The sequence below is a fragment of the Salvelinus sp. IW2-2015 genome, unplaced genomic scaffold, assembly GCF_002910315.2.
Source record: "Salvelinus sp. IW2-2015 unplaced genomic scaffold, ASM291031v2 Un_scaffold3802, whole genome shotgun sequence".
NCBI classification, from domain to species: Eukaryota; Metazoa; Chordata; class Actinopteri; order Salmoniformes; family Salmonidae; genus Salvelinus; species Salvelinus sp. IW2-2015.
The window spans coordinates 32,908-53,662 of record NW_019945076.1 but is presented as its reverse complement, the minus strand read 5'-3'; the positions used below and the strand labels follow the sequence as shown (position 1 = coordinate 53,662).

The 20,755-nt window shown below is 45.1% G+C and overlaps 1 protein-coding gene and 1 pseudogene across 1 annotated transcript; both read left to right on the top strand.

The window, feature by feature from the left end:
- Positions 1–342: 342 nt before the first annotated feature.
- Positions 343–2,862, top strand: selenbp1 (selenium binding protein 1). The gene is made up of 7 exons (XM_024143268.2): positions 343–562; positions 649–830; positions 934–1,012; positions 1,174–1,295; positions 1,627–1,719; positions 1,849–1,967; positions 2,416–2,862. The coding sequence occupies exons 1-7, from the start codon at positions 358–360 to the stop codon at positions 2,576–2,578; spliced, it is 963 nt and encodes a 320-aa protein (XP_023999036.2). The 5' UTR covers positions 343–357; the 3' UTR covers positions 2,579–2,862.
- A 1,773-nt stretch (positions 2,863–4,635) lies between these two features.
- LOC112076513 (phosphatidylinositol 4-kinase beta-like) lies at positions 4,636–20,231 on the top strand (annotated as a pseudogene).
- Positions 20,232–20,755: the final 524 nt, after the last annotated feature.

Sequence of the window (20,755 nt, the reverse complement as noted above, 5' to 3'; positions counted from 1 at the left end):
TATATGGCCAATATAACACGGCTAAGGGCTATTCGTAGTTATGACGCAACGCAGAGTGCCTGGATACAGCCCTTAGCTGTGGTATATTGGCCATATACCAAAAACCCCTGAGGTGCCAAATTGCTGTTATAAACTGGTTGCATACGTAATTAGAACAATACAAATACATTTTGTCATACCCGTGGTATACGGTCTGATATACCACAGCTTTCAGCCAGTCAGCATTTAGGGATGGAACCACCCTGTTTATAATAAGGAACTAAGAAGGCTCTACAATCCACAATGATAAAGAATACTGGGCGTGGCAAGGGAGTGTGTCATTTAGACGAGTTAATATTCATTTGGATTAGATGACTGATGCAGGATGTGTTTCTCTCAGGTGGCTTCATCTTGCTGGATGGTAAAACGTTTGAGGTGGTTGGTAACTGGGAGCTGCCTGGTGAGGCGGCACCTTTTGGTTATGACTTCTGGTACCAGCCCCGACACAACGTCATGATGAGCACCGAATGGGGAGCGCCCAAAGCCCTCGCCTACGGTTTCAACCCGGAACATGTCAATGAAGGTGTGTAAATAGAGGTGATACGTGTGTTTGTATTACACTTGTTGAGTAGAGAGAACAATGTTTCAATGCTGCTGTTGTGTCTGCAGGTCTCTATGGATCGAAGATCCACGTGTGGGACTGGACCACTCACAAACGGCTACAGTCCCTGGACCTGGGGGAGGAGGGCGCCATTCCTCTGGAGATCCGCTTCCTCCACGATCCCGCCGCCACGGAGGGCTACGTCGGCTGTGCGCTCCAAGGAACCGTCTTCCGTTTCTACAGGACCCCAGTGAGCAACACATTCATACATAGAACAAAATAGAATAACATGTCTGATCTCTCTTGCTTTTGTTTTTGGCTGAGTGTCTTCTAAAATGGTACTGTCTCAACAGAAAGGAGACTGGGCTGCTGAGAAGGTTATCCACGTCCCCAGTAAGAAAGTGGAGGGATGGACTTTGCCAGTGATGCCAAGTGAGTGTGTGGGAAAATGTTGCTGGGAGAGTACTGCAGATTAGGGATATATTTAACATTTGGAATTGGGTGTAGCTACCTGTTCCATAATCAAATGGAAATACCAAATTTAAATGGGTTTTCCTGAATTTGATGGATGCTGTGTGATCTGTCCATCTCAGGTCTGATCACAGATATTCTGATCTCCCTGGACGACCGCTTCCTATACTTCAGTAACTGGCTGCATGGAGACATACGACAGTATGACATCACAAACAGGAGGAACCCACGTCTGGCTGGCCAGGTGAGATCACAAGTTTACAACATGGCTGATATGAATTATTTTAAACCCACCAAAAATGTTTCATCTTACAGGCAATGGTCTTGTACAGAGAGGTATTAAACATGACAAGTGGATACTTAAATGAATCATCTTCATCAGTCTGCCTATGTGATGCATACCTGTGTTAGGGTCAATCAAGTGGCCTCCTACATTTACATGTTGGTCATCTAGCAGACGCTCTTATCCAGAGCGACTTACAGTCAGTTCATTCAACTTAAGGTAGCTAGTTAGGACAGTCTCCTGAAATGGTTAAAGTTGTCCACTGACTGTTCACGTCTCCCTGTGTATTCAGCTCTTCTTGGGAGGGAGCATCCTAAACGATGGCCCTGTCAAAGTACTGGAGGACCCAGAGAATCAGAGCCAACCACCCCCACGCACAATCAAGGTATGTAATAATAACAATCTATGCCCAAACTCACGCTCCACACACACTGGCAGAATGTCTGCAGTAGGTGTTTAGGTTGCGTTTGTAAGGCGCAGACAACGACTTGTGTGTACATGTGATCCACACCAGGGGAAGAGGATCCCAGGGAGCCCCCAGATGTTGCAGCTCAGTCTGGATGGGAAGAGACTGTACGTCACCACCTCTCTCTACAGTGGCTGGGACAAGCAGTTCTACCCGGAAATGATCAAGTGAGGACCTGTTCATCTGTCTTAGATTTTTCTATTACTCAGTGGTGTGAAGTACTTAAGTAAAAATACTTTAAAGTACTACTTAAGTAGATAATAGTCTTTTGATACTTAAGCATATTTAAAACCAAATACTTTTAGACTTTTACTCAAGTAGTATTTTTCTGGGTGACCTTTTACTTGAGTCATTTTCTATGAAGGTATCTTTACTTTTGCTCTATTACAATTTCCCACCACTTTAGGTACTTGTGGTCAATGCACACATGTCAGGGACAGGTTTCAGTTGTAAGCTATCAGAACGTGGATTTGTATGCTATCGCTCTTAAGTGTTATTCAATATCATGGSCTGCTTCAATAAGATCTTTTGAACACAAATAGCTGGAAACACTATCAAATGGAATACCTGACTCTCTTTCTTATTTGCCCTTGTCTGTTTCTCTCTTTGCCCTAGGGAGGGTTCTGTTATGATGCAGATTGACGTGAACACAGCCAACGGTGGCCTCAAGGTGAACGAGAACTTCCTGGTCGACTTTGGTAAAGAGCCCAATGGCCCGGCCTTGGCCCACGAGCTACGATACCCTGGGGGAGACTGCACCTCTGACATCTGGCTGTAAAGTTACGCAGGAGGCCCCAGTTTTCCCCCTCTCATTCCCACCATACTTTACATAGACTTCATGTAACTCATATTGGTTGGGAACGGGTGGGGAAGGAGGCATTCTCTCGATCCTCATGCTCGATAATGCTGCCTATTCATTCCATGCTGCTTTGCTTTAAATGCATAATTGTGCCTTATGTCATTGTCTCAMCTATGGACCCAATGTTATTATCTGTTCTTCGTTACTTCCAATGCCAGTGGTGAAACTGAGGTTTAAAAAAATWAAATAAATCTAACATGGAATTCATTGACTAACATCTGTTGGTGACYTATAGCCTACTGTTTTAAGAATATGGAGACGTTCTAATTTTTCATCATTCCTTAATGYCCTGAGTGTGAATGTGTTCAGCAGGGTTGAATGAATCTGTATGTCTGGACTATTGTTTACTCTTAATTTAATAGTAAAATAGATAGGTGTAGTGAAACATGTTGTTTTCCAGGGTTAGCCATAGTAGTACAGTGCCCCTGTAGTAAATTAGGGTTAAGTGACTTGCTCAAATGCACATCAACAGATTTTTCACGTTATCGGCGCAGGTATGCAAACCAGCAACCTTTCAGTTACTGGCCCAACGCTCTAACTACTAGGCTAGCTACCAATTCTGCTACATTATTAATTGTTTCAATATTTATTTAATAGTTCATTTGATTTAAATACTCATTGCACTACATTATTCATACTGGTTTATAGAATGATGATAATTGATCACTGAGTCTCATAGCTATGGTTCATTACACTACATGTCTGGAATGACCTTGAAGCATGACCCTTCAGCAAATCTATCAAGTAATATCAAAAGCGTTCTCAAGCTTGGGTGAGTCAGTTACACTAGATAATATTTGGGTCAGTGGGTATCACTGCAATMATTTATTTTAAAGGACTTAACATTATGGCATTGCTGGTTTGCGTTGGAAAATAACTTCAATTAACTTTTGATGGTGGCCAAGTTGTGAACTGGAGCAAAGATCCTTTGGCTGGCTGGATTTAGTGGCTAGTGAGCCTTATAATTTATACTTGCTCAACAGCGCCTGCTACAGCCCAGATCAGGTGCAGGTGACCTATAAACTTTTCTCAATTTTAGTCAATTACTCCAGGCATGATTTGGGCAGCTCCTTTCCTACATCCCTAAACAGAATCAAGCCATACTTATTTCAGATCCAATGATGTGGTTAATTAACATCAGAAGTGAGAAAATAATTTGTCAGATAATGCAAATAGATCATTGCTTCAGCACGGCAATCCTATTTTCATGTCAGGCTGGGCTGTATGTGTGTGACAGAGTGGAAATTCCAGAGGAGGCAAACTCAACACACGAACACACCCAAGAAGCACCATGGTCTGGGGCAACAGGACTTCTAGGTCTCAGGAGAGCAGTAGTGATGCACCGCTGCAGCCAGGCAGAGCACAACTGCACTTAGCCATCCGCTATGACAAATTTCAACATCTCTGGAAGCTTCCAGCGGTACACTTAGCCATCCTCTATGACACATTTCTACATCTCTGGAAGCTTCCAGCGAGGCACTTAGCCATCCTCTATGACACATTTCTACATCTCTGGTAGCTTCCAGCGAGGCACTTGGCCATCCYCTATGACACATTTCTACATCTCTGGAAGCTTCCAGCGATACACTTAGTCATCCTCTATGACACATTAAACAAGTGTAAAGTAATGAAAGGTATATTATCAATACACTGGTAAAGGATAGGCCTATGTCAGTGGAGGCTGCTGAGGGAAGGACTGGTCATAATAATGCCTGGAATGGAGTGAATGGAAACCATTTGTTTGTTGTTGATACCTTTCCACCCATTATTTTCCAACCATTACCATATGCCTGTCCTCCCCAATGAAGGTGTCACCAACCTCCTGTGGTCTATGTATAATACACTGGTAGCATAGTGTACCCTACTCTACCCTATTACGCACTTTTGGATGTAGCAAAAAAATTACACGTTCTTCATTCAGCAATTTTCCATGTTTTACAGCAATATTAATAACACTTATTGTGGAGTAGTTTGTCATAATGCACAAATATATTTTACACAGGCACTAAGCAGGCAGCCCTAGTCTGTCACCTCTCCAAGAAGTTGTTCAGAGAACTCGGCATATTGAGGGACTGAACGTATTTTAAATGGAGCAGAGAAATTGGAGATGAAAAAAGCTTAAATAGCTAACCATCCACTACAATTTTAAGGTAGGAGTTATGTTTCTACTTGTTTATAGCACTCAACGAGTGGCGTGGCCTTCAAGACAACGAGGAGTTTGATACACAAGTTAGCTGGTGTAACGTTAGCTACTTATGTGCTAGCAAGCGAACAAGCTAACGTTAATCCCTCAGGTTTAGGTTAGCAGCTAGTTGGCTATTAACTTGGTTGCTAGTTATTAGATACAAGAACACCCGAGTAAAGAATTTGTCATAATGGTTAATTTAGCTACTATGATAAGACTGGTATTTCTTGTCATCATCGTTTAAGGAAGATGTGTAGCTAACGTTAGATAGTTAAATTTGACCAGGAATGAGAAGGAGGCGGCTATAGCTACTAAGTTATAGCTAACTTAACTAAAATAAATAGTTTACTAATTGTAGCTACCTAGGAAATAACGTTACACTCTGAGCTAGTCAGCAAGCTCGACAACTAGCTGGCTAGTGAACTGTTAACAAACTACTGTTAGTTAGTTAGCTAGCTAGTGTTTGATTTTCTACCTAACGTTAACTTATCTGAAGCGAGTTAGCCATCTCTATCTAACGTTGGCGTTCTAGTAAATGTTTTGCCAACGTTAGTTGCTAGCAAAGTTAATTGCAACTGCAGCATATTTATAACGTTAACCACACGTGTCAAATGTTTGTATACCTATCTCCATGACACACCCCCACCCCTTGCCTAGACGGTGTTGGCTGGCTAGACACCTGTATGATTCTGTTTGGACGATTGGMATAACGGTACTAGCTATGCGTATTTCCTTGCCTTGTCCCTGCTTCTTGAAACGGCTAATTCAACAACAACTTGCTGKAGCCAGCTAGCGAAGGGTTAATTAATATTCCATCTGCTGAACACTGTATACAAACCTGACACTTATGTTCTACACCCGCAAGCCTTTTCTGAGATACCAGCCCAATGAGGAAGTACTTTGCTCCACCACCCACACAAGTCCTATACAGCAGGACCAGTGTTATACTGCACCCATTCTTCTCAATGATCGAGGCCCTTAGCCCACATTGTTGATTCAACAATGTGAAAAATGTATTGGTTTCATCTTAGTAGTCGTGAAGTTTCTGGTAGATCCAAGTTCACTGTGTTCCATGATGGATGGGGTGTTATTAACCATGTTGAAGATTGACACCTGATGGATAACAGAGGTTTCAGAGAGACAACCCTCCCTCTCCCTGCTTTGGGCCCGTAGTGCATGGCACTTGGTAGTGCTGCTGTGGTGCTAATCTGCTCAGTAGAATTAGCAGGTGTGTATGGCCATGCGCGTTACATGGTAGGGCCTGCCGGAACACAGTGACCTCAGTCAGACGAACACGTTCATAGACGGACAGACAGATGGACAGTGACTCATAGAAAAGGTCATTGGCCTACATTCACAGACAGTATGTTAGTTGACTGATGGGAAGACGGACACAGATTGTCAGATCCATTTTACACACTGAGCACTTTGTTCCACTTAGTCCAAACCTGATTCCTGTTCAATGTAAATGCTATATGAAGAATCAAAGGAGCTATGGGCTGTGTTTTCCAGACTTGCGGCCTGTCCAGGGCTGTTGAGGTGACCATATTACCGCCACTCCAGCAGTCATGATTCATGACCGCAGTAGAATTCCATGTGACCGCTTAGTCGCGGTAATCTCCGCTTATGCACTCTGGACATGCTTTGATGGTACCCAACTTGCTAACGACCATCAGGTCGCTAACGGCCTGATATTCAGGGATCTATTGTCCCTCCAACCACTCTAATATCGATGAAAATGCAGTCAAAAATCACATCAAAAACTTCTGAAAACAGTATAGTGCTTTTAAAACTCACCTCAATGGTGATTGACCAATTTGAAGAAAGAAGTTCAACAACAGGTTGAAACTGAGTGTAAAACATGATCATTGTGGATGTTGTTTCAAAGACTAACACAACGAAATGGACAGTGCTTTCTAAGGTGATGATTAAGGTGATGATTAATTCAAAACACCCATTCACATATTGCAGCTTATACATACCTATAGGTTTCTATTATATGAGCCCAAGCCCAAAACAAATGGAATTAAAATAATGATCGTGCCGTTATACAATACATAACCTACCGCATATTACGCATGGCAGAAAAACATAAAACAAACTGATTTAAGATGTCTTTGGTACATAATTGGTCTAGCCTATACTCCAAAATTAAAAGAATTCTAGTAATGTCCTTTCAGTGTGGGCTTTATTATTATGCATAGTGGATGTACTGGTTACCTTATGCTACGCTCCAACATTTCTATCCATGAGTCTGGGAGAGAACCTATAGGCCCTAAGTGATGCTGTTGGTTCACTGATTGTGCAGGGCGGCTTACAGAGAACCTATAGGCCTAGGCCATGCTGTTGGTCCCTTGATTGTGCAGGGCGGCTTACAGAGTTAACCTCACTTATAGTGAATTTGATTTTGAATAGCCTAGTAATAGGGCATGTTTTATATTTTAACAATGAATAGGCTGACATTACCTTTAGCTACAGAATATCTCACCATTGTCCGTTTCCATCCCCTCCTCTCTCTCCTTCATTCCTTTCTCCAGCCCGCAGGAGAGGGTCTGTCTGGCAACAGTTAAATGAAATAGGTTTAGTTGTAAAAACATTACTGTCAATGTTCATGAACAGATTTCACTTGGTTTCCCAAATGTAAGCACTGGGTAGCTGCAGGAACGGGTTAGAGAGGCCATGGCATACAGAGTTTGGGCAGAATATCACCTGTAGCACAGCGGGAGCTGATGCTCCTCAAACAGTAGTTGATGTGGGGAGTGAAATAACCGGCGTAGCGTACTGGCATGATTGAAGCATTTAATGGCAGGTAAGCGGCCTCCAAGTTGCTTTTTCTTTTTTTTCTCGACTTTCTCAAATCATCCATAGCCTATAGTCACATCATGCAGCCCATATATGTTTTGATTTCTAAGACATTCTAAGGTTTGTACCATTCACAGCTCAAGTTGCTAAATAACTCTAAATCTAATGTATAGGACCTGTTTCAAATGTTCACTTTTATGCTCAACACAGCCACTTCATTTGCACACTACTCCGGAATGGGGAAAAATATAATTTCTAGTTTATTCAGCTAAGTTCAATTATATTCTCATACTATAAAATCATATCATAATGTCACGGGACATATAAGAATATATTTTCTGCTAAATGAACAAGCCTACAGCCTATGGCATGGCGCATAGCCAGATAACATGTTCTTCTGAAATACATTTCTTCATATCATGTTTCTTAGACCTGCCTAAAATACATAATGGATTCATTGTGATTGTGTATATTAAATAAGATTTTATTATATATATTTTTTTTATGTAGATGTTCAAACGCTTTATGCTGCTTGTATGCGTGGAGGCAGTCTTTTGCATGACAATAACCTGCTGACAAAATGTCATGACCTCCACAAACCTAGGCCTGTCACATGTTGAGGGCCAAAAAAATGATAATGAAACCTCTTTCTGTTTCCTATTCTCTCTCACACGACCACCCCCACCCTTTCTCCCCCTCGTCATCATCCTCTCCTCCCCACCTCTCTCTCTCTGTGGCCCCAGTGGGAGTGCGGTGAGCGGCCGTGATGGGTGACACGGAGCTGGGTCTGTCTGCTGTACAGCCAGAGGAGCTAGAACCGCAGAGCCCCTCCACAGCCTCCTCCTCTCTGTCCATCTCCTCCTCTCCCTCCTTCTCTCTGCCCTCCTCCCCTTCCTCTGGATCCTACCACCATCAGCAGACCACCAGTCCCAGCCCCACTCACAGCGATGGTCCAGCCGCCTCCAGCCCACCCCTGGATGTCATCTCGGAGGGCGTGGGCGAGCTGACCCTGGTCATCGACCCCGAGGTGGCCAAGATGGCCTGCCAGGAGGTGCTGCAGAAGGTGAAGTTCCTCAAAGGCGAAAGTGAGGGGTCAGGTTCTGGGTCTGATGGTGGCAATAGCACAGACCAAACACTGGTCAACGGGACTGTACATACAGAGCCTATCAAGCCCCCAAAAATCCCCGGGGAGGAGGACTCTGAGGCACTGCCTCCAGGCTCGGTGAAAAGCGCGCGGCGGCGCCAGCGCCACAACCCCTCCAAGCAGTCGTGGCTGCTGCGGCTGTTTGAGTCCAAACTCTTCGACGTGTCAATGGCCATCTCCTATCTACACAACTCCAAGGAGCCGGGTGTGCAGGCCTACATCGGCAACCGTCTGTTCAGCTTCCGCCACGAGGAGGTGGACTTCTACCTGCCGCAGCTGCTCAACATGTACATCCACATGGACGAGGACGTGGGAGACGCCATCAAGCCCTATGTGGTGCGTATGTTACCTCCCTGAACTACCTCCGTGGCTAGCTACTCATCAGAGTTAGAAATGTATCCTCTCTAAAGCTCCTTTCACATCAAATCATTTTTTCCCACCAGGTGCACCGCTGCCGTCAGAGTATCTCCTTCTCGCTGCAGTGCGCCTGGCTGCTGGGTGCCTACTCCTCCGACATGCACATCTCCACACAGCGACACTCGCGCGGCACCAAGCTACGCAAACTCATCTTCTCCGACGAACTCAAACCAGCTGCGGTCCGTGCCCGCCAGCCACTGACGTTGGCCCCTTTCTGCCCACTTCCGACCGCTGCGCCATCCCTGCACGGGCACGGCTTGGGCGGAGAGCACGGTCTGTCGCCTACTAAGCGCACGCATCAGCGCTCCAAGTCGGACGCCACGGTCAGCATCAGCCTGAGCAGCAACCTGAAGAGGACAGCGAGCAACCCCAAGGTGGAGAGCAACCAGGACGAGGTGTGTACTGGGACTATATACACGTTTTTGTTTTCCACTAAGTCAGTTTGTTTTTCTTTATCTTTGCAGGTATCTCACTTTGGAAGCAACTGCTTGGTGTCCAACGGGGGGGGCATTATACAAGAACAGAAAGAGGTTCACAGTCCAGCACTCTTAATCTGTAGCTGTTATCACCAGTTGTCTGAAAAATAGGCCCGACGATGACATGCTATTGGGGTTTGGGGTCAATGGAATGCACATATTCCAGACAGAGCAGGGAATAATACTTCCTCTTCTGTCTCTGTATAGAAAGTGTCATGGTTACATATCCACAGAGACTCACACGTGGTCCCATGTATCTCAGTTGGTAGAGCATGGCCAGAGTTATGGGTTTCCGTTCCCATGTGGGACCATGTAGCTCAGTTGGTCGAGCTTGGCCAGGGTTATGGGTTCCGTTCCCAAGTGGGACCATGTAGCTCAGTTGGTAGAGCATGGCCAGGGTTATGGGTTCCGTTCCCGGATGCTGGGACCATGTAGCTCAGTTGGTAGAGCATGGCCAGCTATTGGGTGTTTGGGGTCAATGGAATGCACATATTCCAGACAGAGCAGGGAATAATACTTCCTCTTCTGTCTGGGGTTAAGGGTTATGGGTTCCGTTCCCCACGTCGGACCATGTAGCTCAGTTGGTAGAGGCATGGCCAGAGTGTATGGGTTCTGTTCCCACGTGGGACCATGTAGCTCAGTTGGTCGAGCTTGGCCAGGGATATAGGGTTCCGTTCCCACGTGTGGGACCATGTAGCTCAGTTGGTAGAGCATGGCCAGGTATGGGTTCGTTCCCACGTGGGACCATGTAGCTCAGTTGGTGAGCATGGCCAGGGATGGGTTCCGTTCCACGTGGGACCATGTAGCTCAGTTGGTAGAGCATGGCCAGGGTTATGGGTTCCGTTCCCACGTGGGACCATGTAGCTCAGTTGGTAGAGCATGGCCAGGTTATGGGTTCCGTTCCCACGTGGGACCATGTAGCTCAGTTGGTAGAGCATGGCCAGGGTTATGGGTTCCGTTCCCACGTGGGACCATGTAGCTCAGTTGGTAGAGCATGGCAGGGTTATGGGTTCCGTTCCCACGTGGGACCATGTAGCTCAGTTGGTAGAGCATGGCCAGGGTTATGGGTTCCGTTCCCACGTGGGACCATGTAGCTCAGTTGGTAGAGCATGGCCAGGTTATGGGTTCGGTCCCACGTGGGACCATCGTAGCTCAGTTGGTAGAGCTGTCCAGGGTTATGGGTTCCGTTCCACGTGGACCATGTAGCTCAGTTGGTAGAGACATGGCAAGGGTTATGGGTCCGTTCCCACGTGGACCATGTAGCTCAGTTGGTAGAGCATGGCCAGGGTTATGGGTTCCGTTCCCACGTGGGACCATGTAGCTCAGTTGGTAGAGCATGGCCAGGGTTATGGTTCCGTTCCCAGTGGGACCATGTAGCTCAGTTGGTAGAGCATGGCCAGGGTTATGGTTCCGTTCCCACGTGGGACCATGTAGCTCATTGGTAGAGCATGGCCAGGGTTATGGGTTCCGTTCCCACGTGGGCCATGTAGCTCAGTTGGTAGAGCATGGCCAGGGTTTGGGTTCCGTTCCCACGTGGGACCATGTAGCTCAGTTGGTAGAGCATGGCCAGGGTTATGGGTTCCGTTCCCACGTGGGACCAATGTAGCTCAGTGTGTAGAGCATGGCCAGGGTTATGGGTTCCGTTCCCAGGTGAGCCATGTAGCCTCAGTTGGTAGAGCATGGCCAGGGTTATGGGTTCCGTTCCCATGTGGGACCATGTAGCTCAGTGGTAGAGCATGGCAAGGGTTCCGTCCCATGTGGGACCATGTAGCTCAGTTTGGTAGAGCATGGCCAGGGTTATGGGTTCCGTTCCCATGTGGGACCATGTAGCTCAGTTGGTAGAGCATGGTCAGGGTTATGGGTTCCTTCCCACGTGGGACATACGAATAAAGTATAAATTGTATGCACTCACTACTGTAAGTTGCTCTGGATAAGAGCGTCTGCAAATGACTCAAATGTAAAAATGTTGAAGGAGGACCTTTGCCAATTAAGCTCTGTATGTGTGTGTGCTCCGTGCGTGCGTGTGTATACGTGACTACCACACCAAACTTAATCAGCAGTTCAGTTTCAAGCTCAGTGATTTCCCTCGGTCACTTCTCCTTTCTCTCTTAGCTCCCTCTGTTTACGGGTGCATATGACACCTGACAATGTTATACAAACATGGAGATAGTTACTGTAGGGTCCACAGTGCTTCTAGAAACACCATGCCCAGAGGTCTCTATTAGGTCTGGTGATATCTTGGAGAAACTAGTTCGCTATGGCGACTGACCATGTTGCAACATCATCAGTACTCGGCTATTAACCTGTAGCTATTGGATACAAAAACACCAGAGTAAAGAATTTGTCATAATGGTTAATTTAGCTACAAGACGGTAGTTCTTGTCGTCATCGTTGTAGGAAGATGTGTAGCTAATGTTTACATACACAATAGTACAATTTATGTAAATAATCAGATCAATATAGTAGTTTGATTTAAACATTTACATGCTTCGCAAGAAGAACGATTCCCCTAATAATCCAGTTTACATGGACACATCTGAAACCAGGCTGCCTGATGGGACTTTGATCAATGCAGAAAATCACCAGTCATAAAAACGTTTGTGAACCATATTTGAGTCTGAGTTTGGACTATATAAGTTTGAATGTGAAAACTATTTCTAAGATGCATACTTTCAGTTTTTTCTGACCTCACTTCACTGCGCCTAAAGGAGGAAGCTTGCGCTGCTCGTGCTAGCACATGTGCAGATCAGTAACACTGCTACAACCCTGATTAAGGCCTTTACATGTCCTAGTCATTTGAAAGATTGCTCAGAAAACCAGCTGTTTTAATTGGTGTATGCTTACTTGAGTTATGACCGTATGCCGATTTGAGATAAGCAGAGTAATGTGTTTACATGACTGCTGCGTGCTTGGCCTACTGCCATAATCAGTTTCTATCTAATTATTAGTGTGCATGTAAAGGATCAGTGATCAGTCATCCCCACTACAGGGTGCTCGGGACTGTCCCTGAAACGACAGAGCTGTCATTATGTAAAAGCTAGTGCCCTCTCCTGATATGGGCTTTAATCTAGGATTAGGCAGTCTTCTCATGCATGAAAGGGTCTGTTTCAAACATTTGAACACTTTTTCATTGTTTAGTTAGTTGTTGGATACAATTGAAATTGGGTGCAAATCTCTCATGAGTCACTGATACACAGTTTAGTTCCTTTAGTCATCAATGAGTCATTGACACAACTTTCTTATCATTGTTCTTATAGAGGTACCCAAAACACAACCCTCCCCACTCCTTATTGAGACTCCACTATAGAGACATACTGCCTATTATGGCGTGGATAATACAATGGCGCCAGGTCAGAATCAATTCCAGGCCAAGTCAGGAGGGAATTTAAATATACTGTTATGTGATGGGCCAACTTCATGTCATCGTGCAGCAGAAAATGCTGTCTCATCTCACGTGACCTTCTGCAAAGGCTGGTAAAACACATGGTGTGAACGAAGACTGCTATTGCACCATCACTGTTGTTAAGCTGGGTGGAAAGTTCAAGGTGTCTAGTGATTGTGTGGAACCTTCAGAAAATATTCACACCCTTTGACTTGTTCCACATTTTGTTGTGTTACAAGAATTTGCCCCAAACCTAATGCTTTGTATTCAGGACATGAAGTTCATTTCTTTGCAACATTTTTTGTAGTTYTACTTTAGTGCCTTACTGCAAACAGGTTGCATGTTTTGGAATATTTTTTTATTCTGTACAGGCATCTTTTCACTCTGTTATTTAGGTTAGTATTGTGGAGTAACTATGTTTTTGATCCGTCCTCAGTTCTCTCCTATCACAGCCATTAAACTCTAACTGTTTTAAAGTCACCATTGGCCTCATGGTGAAATCCCTGAGCCGTTTCCTTCCTTTCCGGCAATTGAGTTAGTAAGGACGCCTGTATCTTTGTAGTGACTGGGTGTATTGATACACCATCCAAATTGTAATTAATAACTTCACTATGCTCAAAGGAATATTCAATGTCTGCTTTTCAATTGTTTTGTACCTATCTACCAATGGGTGCCTTTGCGAGGCATTGAAAAACCTCCCTGGTCTTTTGTGGTTGAATCTGTGTTTGAAATGCACTGCTCGACTGAGTGACCTTCCAGATAATTGTATGTGTGGGGTACAGAGATGAGGTAGTCATTCAGAAATCATGATAAACACTATTATTACACACCGAGCAACGTATGATGTGACTTGTTCAGCACATTTTTACTCCTGAATTGATTTAGGCTTGCCATAACATAGGGATTGAATATTCGACCTATTGACTCAAGTAATTTCAGCTCTTAATTTTTCATTAATTTGTACACATTTCTAAAAACACAATTCCACTTTGACATTATGAGGTATTGTGTGTAGGCTAGTGACCCAAAATAATTTAAAATTCAGGCTGAAATAAAACAAAATGTGGAAAAAGTCAAGGGGTGTGAATACTTTCTGAAGGCCCTGTATCTAGTTTGGACTATTCCCACCATCATTCCTCCTCCCCCTGATTAATGTGTAGTGAGGCACTGTCTGTTGTGCGTAACCATTCATAAACACTGGATGTCACTAGATTTTCATAATGGAAGCTTTTCTCTGCTCATCTCTCTTAATGTTTTCCTTGTCCTTGCTTCCCCATGCTCTATAGACATAGCTCTCACGTCTCTATTCTGTTCCCCATGCTCTGTGACCTTTAGTATCATGTGAGGGTGTTAGTAGTAGTTCACCCAGATAACCGGGATCATTGTAGAGCTGCAGATTTGTTGTCACTCCTCACGACAAGACCCTGGAATACACAGGCACACAATGCAGCCTCTTCCCATTCACTGGGGGCATACAGTCTGATACTACCTAATTATGATTCTCATTGCTGGTMAAATAATAATAAAGTCATATTCTTATCTTTCCCTCCACCTCCCTTTCCTTTCCTTACTTTGTACTTTAACCTCTCACATTTCCCAGGATCTGAGCTCCAGCTCTGAAAGTCTTGATTGTTAGACTAAGACTGGTACAGTAAGTTAACGGCCTCCATCACCACAGACTTCTGTGGTGAATTCTGGGATGATGGCTGCCTGTCTCCATTGGCAGCCGGGTTGTAGACTACTCTCTGTATGTGAAGTGAGGAGTCGTAAGCATGTATCTCAATATGTAACTTTGGGCTCCAGAGCTAAATAGCCCACAGGGTTCAGGTCAGGGGTTGTTTTTTGGGTCATATTTCAGTTGTGTATCTATGGTTGTTACAGGTGCAGATTGTGATACATGCTTATAAACCTCCACTCTATTGGTTTAATTTTCTATTTTTCCTGTTTTAGAATAAAATATGTTTGTATGTGACGTTTTGGGGCTTGTGTAAACTTGGACTTCTTTAAACCACTGCTGCAATAATTTAGCCTCAAATTAATGATTTRCTAATGGTTTCAAGTTCTGGTCTTTCATGTTTCCACTAGTCTTCTGACATTTGTGTCAAGTTGGTTGCTGAAGTGTTTCGGCTTTTTAAAAGGCTATTTTGAGACTACAGGCGATTATACACATTTGCTCACTTGAATCAGCTGCAATAATGGGCCTTGACTTCTGAATCATTTCAAACGAACTTGACACAAATGGACCAGCGGCTCATGGCTGTACCATCTAAGTTGCTGTTGTAATTTGACAAGGGAGTGGTGCTCTGATTTCCCTACTCTGGAGGTCAACACGAGAAGTGTGTTGTTGTTTAGAGAGTATTTGGTTCCAACACAACACTGAACTTTTCTTACAAAACACTATTCCTCCAAAGTCATTATGTTAATCTTATTTACTCTTGCCATGTTTCCTCCTCCTCTGTAGCCGGCGCGTCTGGCACCCCAGAGAGAGTTCATCAAGTCCCTGATGGCATTGGGAAGCGGCTGGCCACGCTGCCCACTAAGGAGCAGAAGACGTCCCGGCTCATCTCCGAGCTGTCGCTGCTCAACCACAAGCTGCCCGCCGCGTCTGGCTGCCCACCGCCGCCTTCCACCACCACGTGGTCGCGTCCCTCACACACAGGCTGTGGTGCTCAACTCCAAAACAAGGTGGGGGAGATCACACACACACACAGAATGAGAAGAATGAGACGACGCACCAACACAAACATGTAAACAATCACCTCTACCTCGTCAGGCGCCGTACCTCATCTATGTGGAGGTTCTGGAGTGTGAGGACTTTGAGACGTCCAACGTTCCGGTGCGGATCTCCGAGACGAGGATCCGCAGCACGCGCTCAGTGGAGAACCTTCCGGACTGCGGCATCACGGCGGATCAGCGAGCCGGGGCTTCTCAACGGTTCACAACTACGATGAGGATAACGAAGCCTGGTCTGTGGATGACATCGGGGATCTGCAGGTGGAGGTAGGGGTCAGGAGCCCACTACCCTTATCAGGTAGTGAAGGAGTGTGGGCTGTGGACTCACCCTCTCCTCTGTTCTTTCCCTCTCCTCTGTTATCCCAGCTCCCAGAGTTCCACACCAACAGCTGTGACAACATCTCCCAGTTCTCAGTGGACAGCATCACCAGCCTGGACAGCAAGGAGCCCATCTTCATCGCTGCTGGAGACATCAGGTACAGAGGAATAGCTGGGAGAGCGCTAGCTTTGTGGTATAATGTAGTCTTTCAAACTGTGATGTATATGATGCTTCTTCATTGTGTATAATGTAGTCTTTCAAACTGTGATGTATATGATGCTTCTTCATTGGTGGTATAATTAGTCTTTCAAACTGTGATGATATGATGCTTCTTCATTGGGTGGTATAATGTAGTCTTTCAAACTGTGATGTATATGATGCTTCTTCATTGGGTGGTATAATGTAGTCTTTCAAACTGTGATGTATATGATGCTTCTTTCATGGGTGTATAATGATCTTTCAAACTGTGATGTATATGATGCTTCTTCATTGGTGGTAAATGTAGTCTTTCAAACTGTGATGTATATGATGCTTCTTCATTGGGTGGTATAATGTAGTCTTTCAAACTGATGTATATGAAGCTTCTTCATTGGGTGGTATTATGTAGCCTTTCAAACTGTTTGAATATGATGCTTCTTCAGTAGTGATGGTGAATGTGTGCGTTTCCCCACTACACAGGCGGCGTCTCTCAGAGCAGCTAGCTCACACACCAACACAATTCAAGCGGGACCCAGAGGACCCTTCAGCAGTGGCCTCTAGGAGCCGTGGCAGGAGAAGGTTCAGTGCGTACTCAATCCCCACAGTGGACCGTGGAGCGTGGCATGCCTTGATGGTAACCTCAAGGCTAGAGGAAAGGTTGAGCTTTGCTAATTGTATGTTTCTGTACTTGTTGTGTTGTTCTGAACAGGCGGATAAGGGAGGGCTCCCCATATTGACACATCCCTACCTGGAGGTTGTTGTCAGTCATCGTCAAGTGTGGCGACGACCTTCGGCAAGAGCTCCTGGCCTCTCAAGTGCTGCAGCAGCTCCAGGTCATTCTGAATGGACTCCCTCTAGCTCCACATACACAGCAAAGATGAACCTCTCTTTCCACATATCCACACCCAGCATTTACACGACAGTATAATCTCCTGTATAAAATTTATCTGGACTAATTATGTAGCGCTCTCTCCCCTCCCCAGATCATCTGGGAACAGGAGCGTGTGCCTATCCGGATCAAACCCTATAAGATCCTGGTGATCTCCTCTGACAGCGGCATGATTGAACCCATAGTCAACGCAAGTGTCCATGCACCAGGTGAGTGGGCTCAGAAAGGCTCCAACAAATCACATGCAAAAACAAACATTACTATTAGTAGTATTTAGCATTACTACCTTTCCCCCTCAGCCAGCTAGAGCAATACCTTTTCTCCCAGATATTAGGCTTCTCGGCACACGGCAGGTAGCCTAGTGGCTAGGGCGTTAGAGCATTGGGCCATTAACTGAAAGGTCACTAGTTCTAATCCCCAAGCCGAAAAATCTCTTGATGTGCCCATGAGCAAGGCACTTAACCCTAATCAACGGTGACCCGAGGACAATAATGCCTTGACCGTGACCCCACTATCCGAGAGTGTCTCAGGGGAGTTGGGATATGTAAAATAAAATATTTCCAATTCACACATGTTAATAATACACACTGTACATGTGTGAAATCGGGCAAATATAAGCACCCACCAAATGATTATTAAATACGTCCTGCAAACTTCAATGAGTTGGTCTGATGGGATCCGCCCCTGCTATGTGTCATGACTGGACCACCTATTAAGATGTGTCTTTTGTTAAGTATAAAAGGTGTTACATGATCTGAAAGGGAGACTGGAGTGGGACTTTGAATGTTAAAGTTCTCTGATATCCTCCGCCAGGTGAAGAAACAGAGCCAGATGCTCTGCTGGACTACTTCCTGCAGAACACGGTACCCACACCACCGCGAGGCCTTCCTCACGGCCCAGCGCAACTTTGTCCAGAGCTGTGCAGGCTACTGTCTCATCTGCTACCTGCTGCAGGTCAAAGACAGGTCAGACACACCCACTACTTCTTCTCATTCACTCCTCTATCCTCTTTCTCATCACTTACATTCTGTTCTCATCTCTCCTCCCTGTCATCTCTCTCTATCACCTACATCTGTTCTCATCTCTCCTCCCTGTCATCTCTCTCTCATCACCTACATTCTGTTCTCATCTCTCCTCCCTGTCATCTCCTCTCTCTATCACCTACATTCTGTTCTCATCTCTCCTCCCTGTCATCTCTCTCTCTCATCACCTACATTTTGTTCTCATCTCTCTCCCTGTCATCTCTCATCACTTACATTTGTTCTCATCTCTCCCCCTGTCGTCTCTCATCACTTACATTTTTTGTTCTCTATCTTCTCCTCCCTTGTCGTCTCTTTCCTTCCTGTCGTCCTCTCCCCTGTCGTCTCTTTCTCCCTCCTGTCATCTCTCTTCTCATCCTTACATTTGTTCTCATCCTCCTCCCTTTCGTCCTTTCTCCTCTGTGTCCCTCCTCCCTGTCGTCTCTCTCCAGACACAATTGCAACATCCTGTTGACGCTGAGGGCACTCATCCACATAGACTTTTGCTTCATTCTGTCCAGTTCGCCCCGCAACCTTGGCTTCGAGACCTCTGCTTTCAAGCTCACCAACGGTTTGTAACGGTTAATTGACAGGACGTAATGCACGTTCTTATTCAGATTTGCACTCTGTTGAACCAGGAGTAAAGCGAGGTTTGAACACTTGCCATCTTCAACAAGCTAATTGACTAATACAACACTGTTTCTTGTTACTGTCTCTTTCTAGGTGATGGGAGTCTGGATGGAAGATGTGTAATGACTAGAATATACTCTGTCTCTCTCTCTAGGTGATGAGGCATGTTTAAGGACTAGAATATACTCTGTCTCTCTCTAGGTGATGGAGACTAGTGTAATGACTAGAAGATACTCTGTCTCTCTCTAGGTGATGGAGACTGTGTATGACTAGAAGATACTCGTGTCTCTCTCTAGGTGTGAGACATGTGTAATGACTAGAAGATACTCTGTCTCTCTCTAGGTGATGGAACATGTGTAATGACTAGAAGATACTCTGTCTCTCTCTAGTTGAGGACATGTGTAATGACTAGAAGATACTCTGTCTCTCTCTAGGTGATGAGACATGTGTAATGACTAGAAGATACCTCGTCTCTCTCTAGGTGATGTGGAGACATGTGTAATGACTAGAAGATACTCTCTCTCTCTACGTGATGGAGACATGTGTAATGACTAGAAGAAATACTCTGTCTCTCTCTAGTGATGGAGCACATGGTAATGACTAGAAGATACTCTGTCTCTCTCTCTAGGTGATGGAGACATTGTTAATGACTAGAAGATACTCTGTCTCTCTCTAGGTGATGGAGACATGTGTAATGACTAGAAAGATCTTGTCTCTCTCTCTTAGGTGATGGGAGGTCTGGATGGAGACATGTTAATTTACTATAAGATGCTCATGCTGCAGGGCCTGATAGCAGCACGTAAACACATGGACAAAGTCATCCAGATAGTGAGATCATGCAGCAAGGTAATTACTCTTCATTCTTACCTTGTCCTAACCCACAACTGTGTATCAGTCATGACATGTCTCTCTTGTCCTAGTCTGTTAGTGGTCATGTTAGCTTTAGTTAGTCCTGTAAAGTAGCTTTAACTTTAAGGAAAGTGCTTTATCGAGAAGTGCACTTGTCGTTATAAGTACCAAACTGTACTTCATCAGTGTCCCTCTCTTCTCCCTACCAGGCTCCCAGCTGCCCTGCTTCCACGGCTCCAGCACCATCCGGACCCTGAAGGAGCGTTTCCACATGAGCCTGACGGAGGAACACAGCTGCAGGTCCTGGTGGAGCAGATGTGGACGGATCCATGCGCTCCATCACCACCAAGCTCTATGACGGTTTCCTACTACCAACCACGGCATCATGTGAACGTGTGTTGTGTGTGTACAGGACGCGTGTATGGAAAGGATACATGAGTGTATGTTTCTAAATGTGCAGGGACATACATGGACTGGAGAGGCCGCCACCACGGCAGACGCACTCCCCCTACTAGTCCCCATACCTCTACAGACAAATATTCATTCATAGTATAGTTGTGTTTCAACACCACCTCAACCTTTCGTATGATGTCTTTCCTCACAGGATTTAGACAGTTTGAGAGGTTTCACTGTGCTTTTCCTCTTTCCTGCATCTTTATTCTTTGTCTGTTTTACCCCGTTATATCTTTCAATGTGCTTTGTTTTCTCCAAGAGGAATGTGTTCTGTTTCTCCCCCTCTCTGCAGTATGTAATGGTACAGTTTCCCTGTGCCTCAGATATACATGACACTCACCAGCCCTTTAAATCAATCTGTCTCACCCCAGTGTGTGATGGTGTTCAGTCTCCATATTTACCATCTCATTCCAAACTCTCTATTATAGTGGCTTTCTCTCCACTTTCTCAGTCATYGATTGAACACTTAGTGAAATGCTTAGGAAGCAGCTCTGTTTCCATACTCCTTGGACTGCCATACTCATGACTGTTCTTGGTTGTTGAGGAGTGACATTGTTTGCTAGATGCACATAGTTCCCTCAAAATATGATCCGACAATAG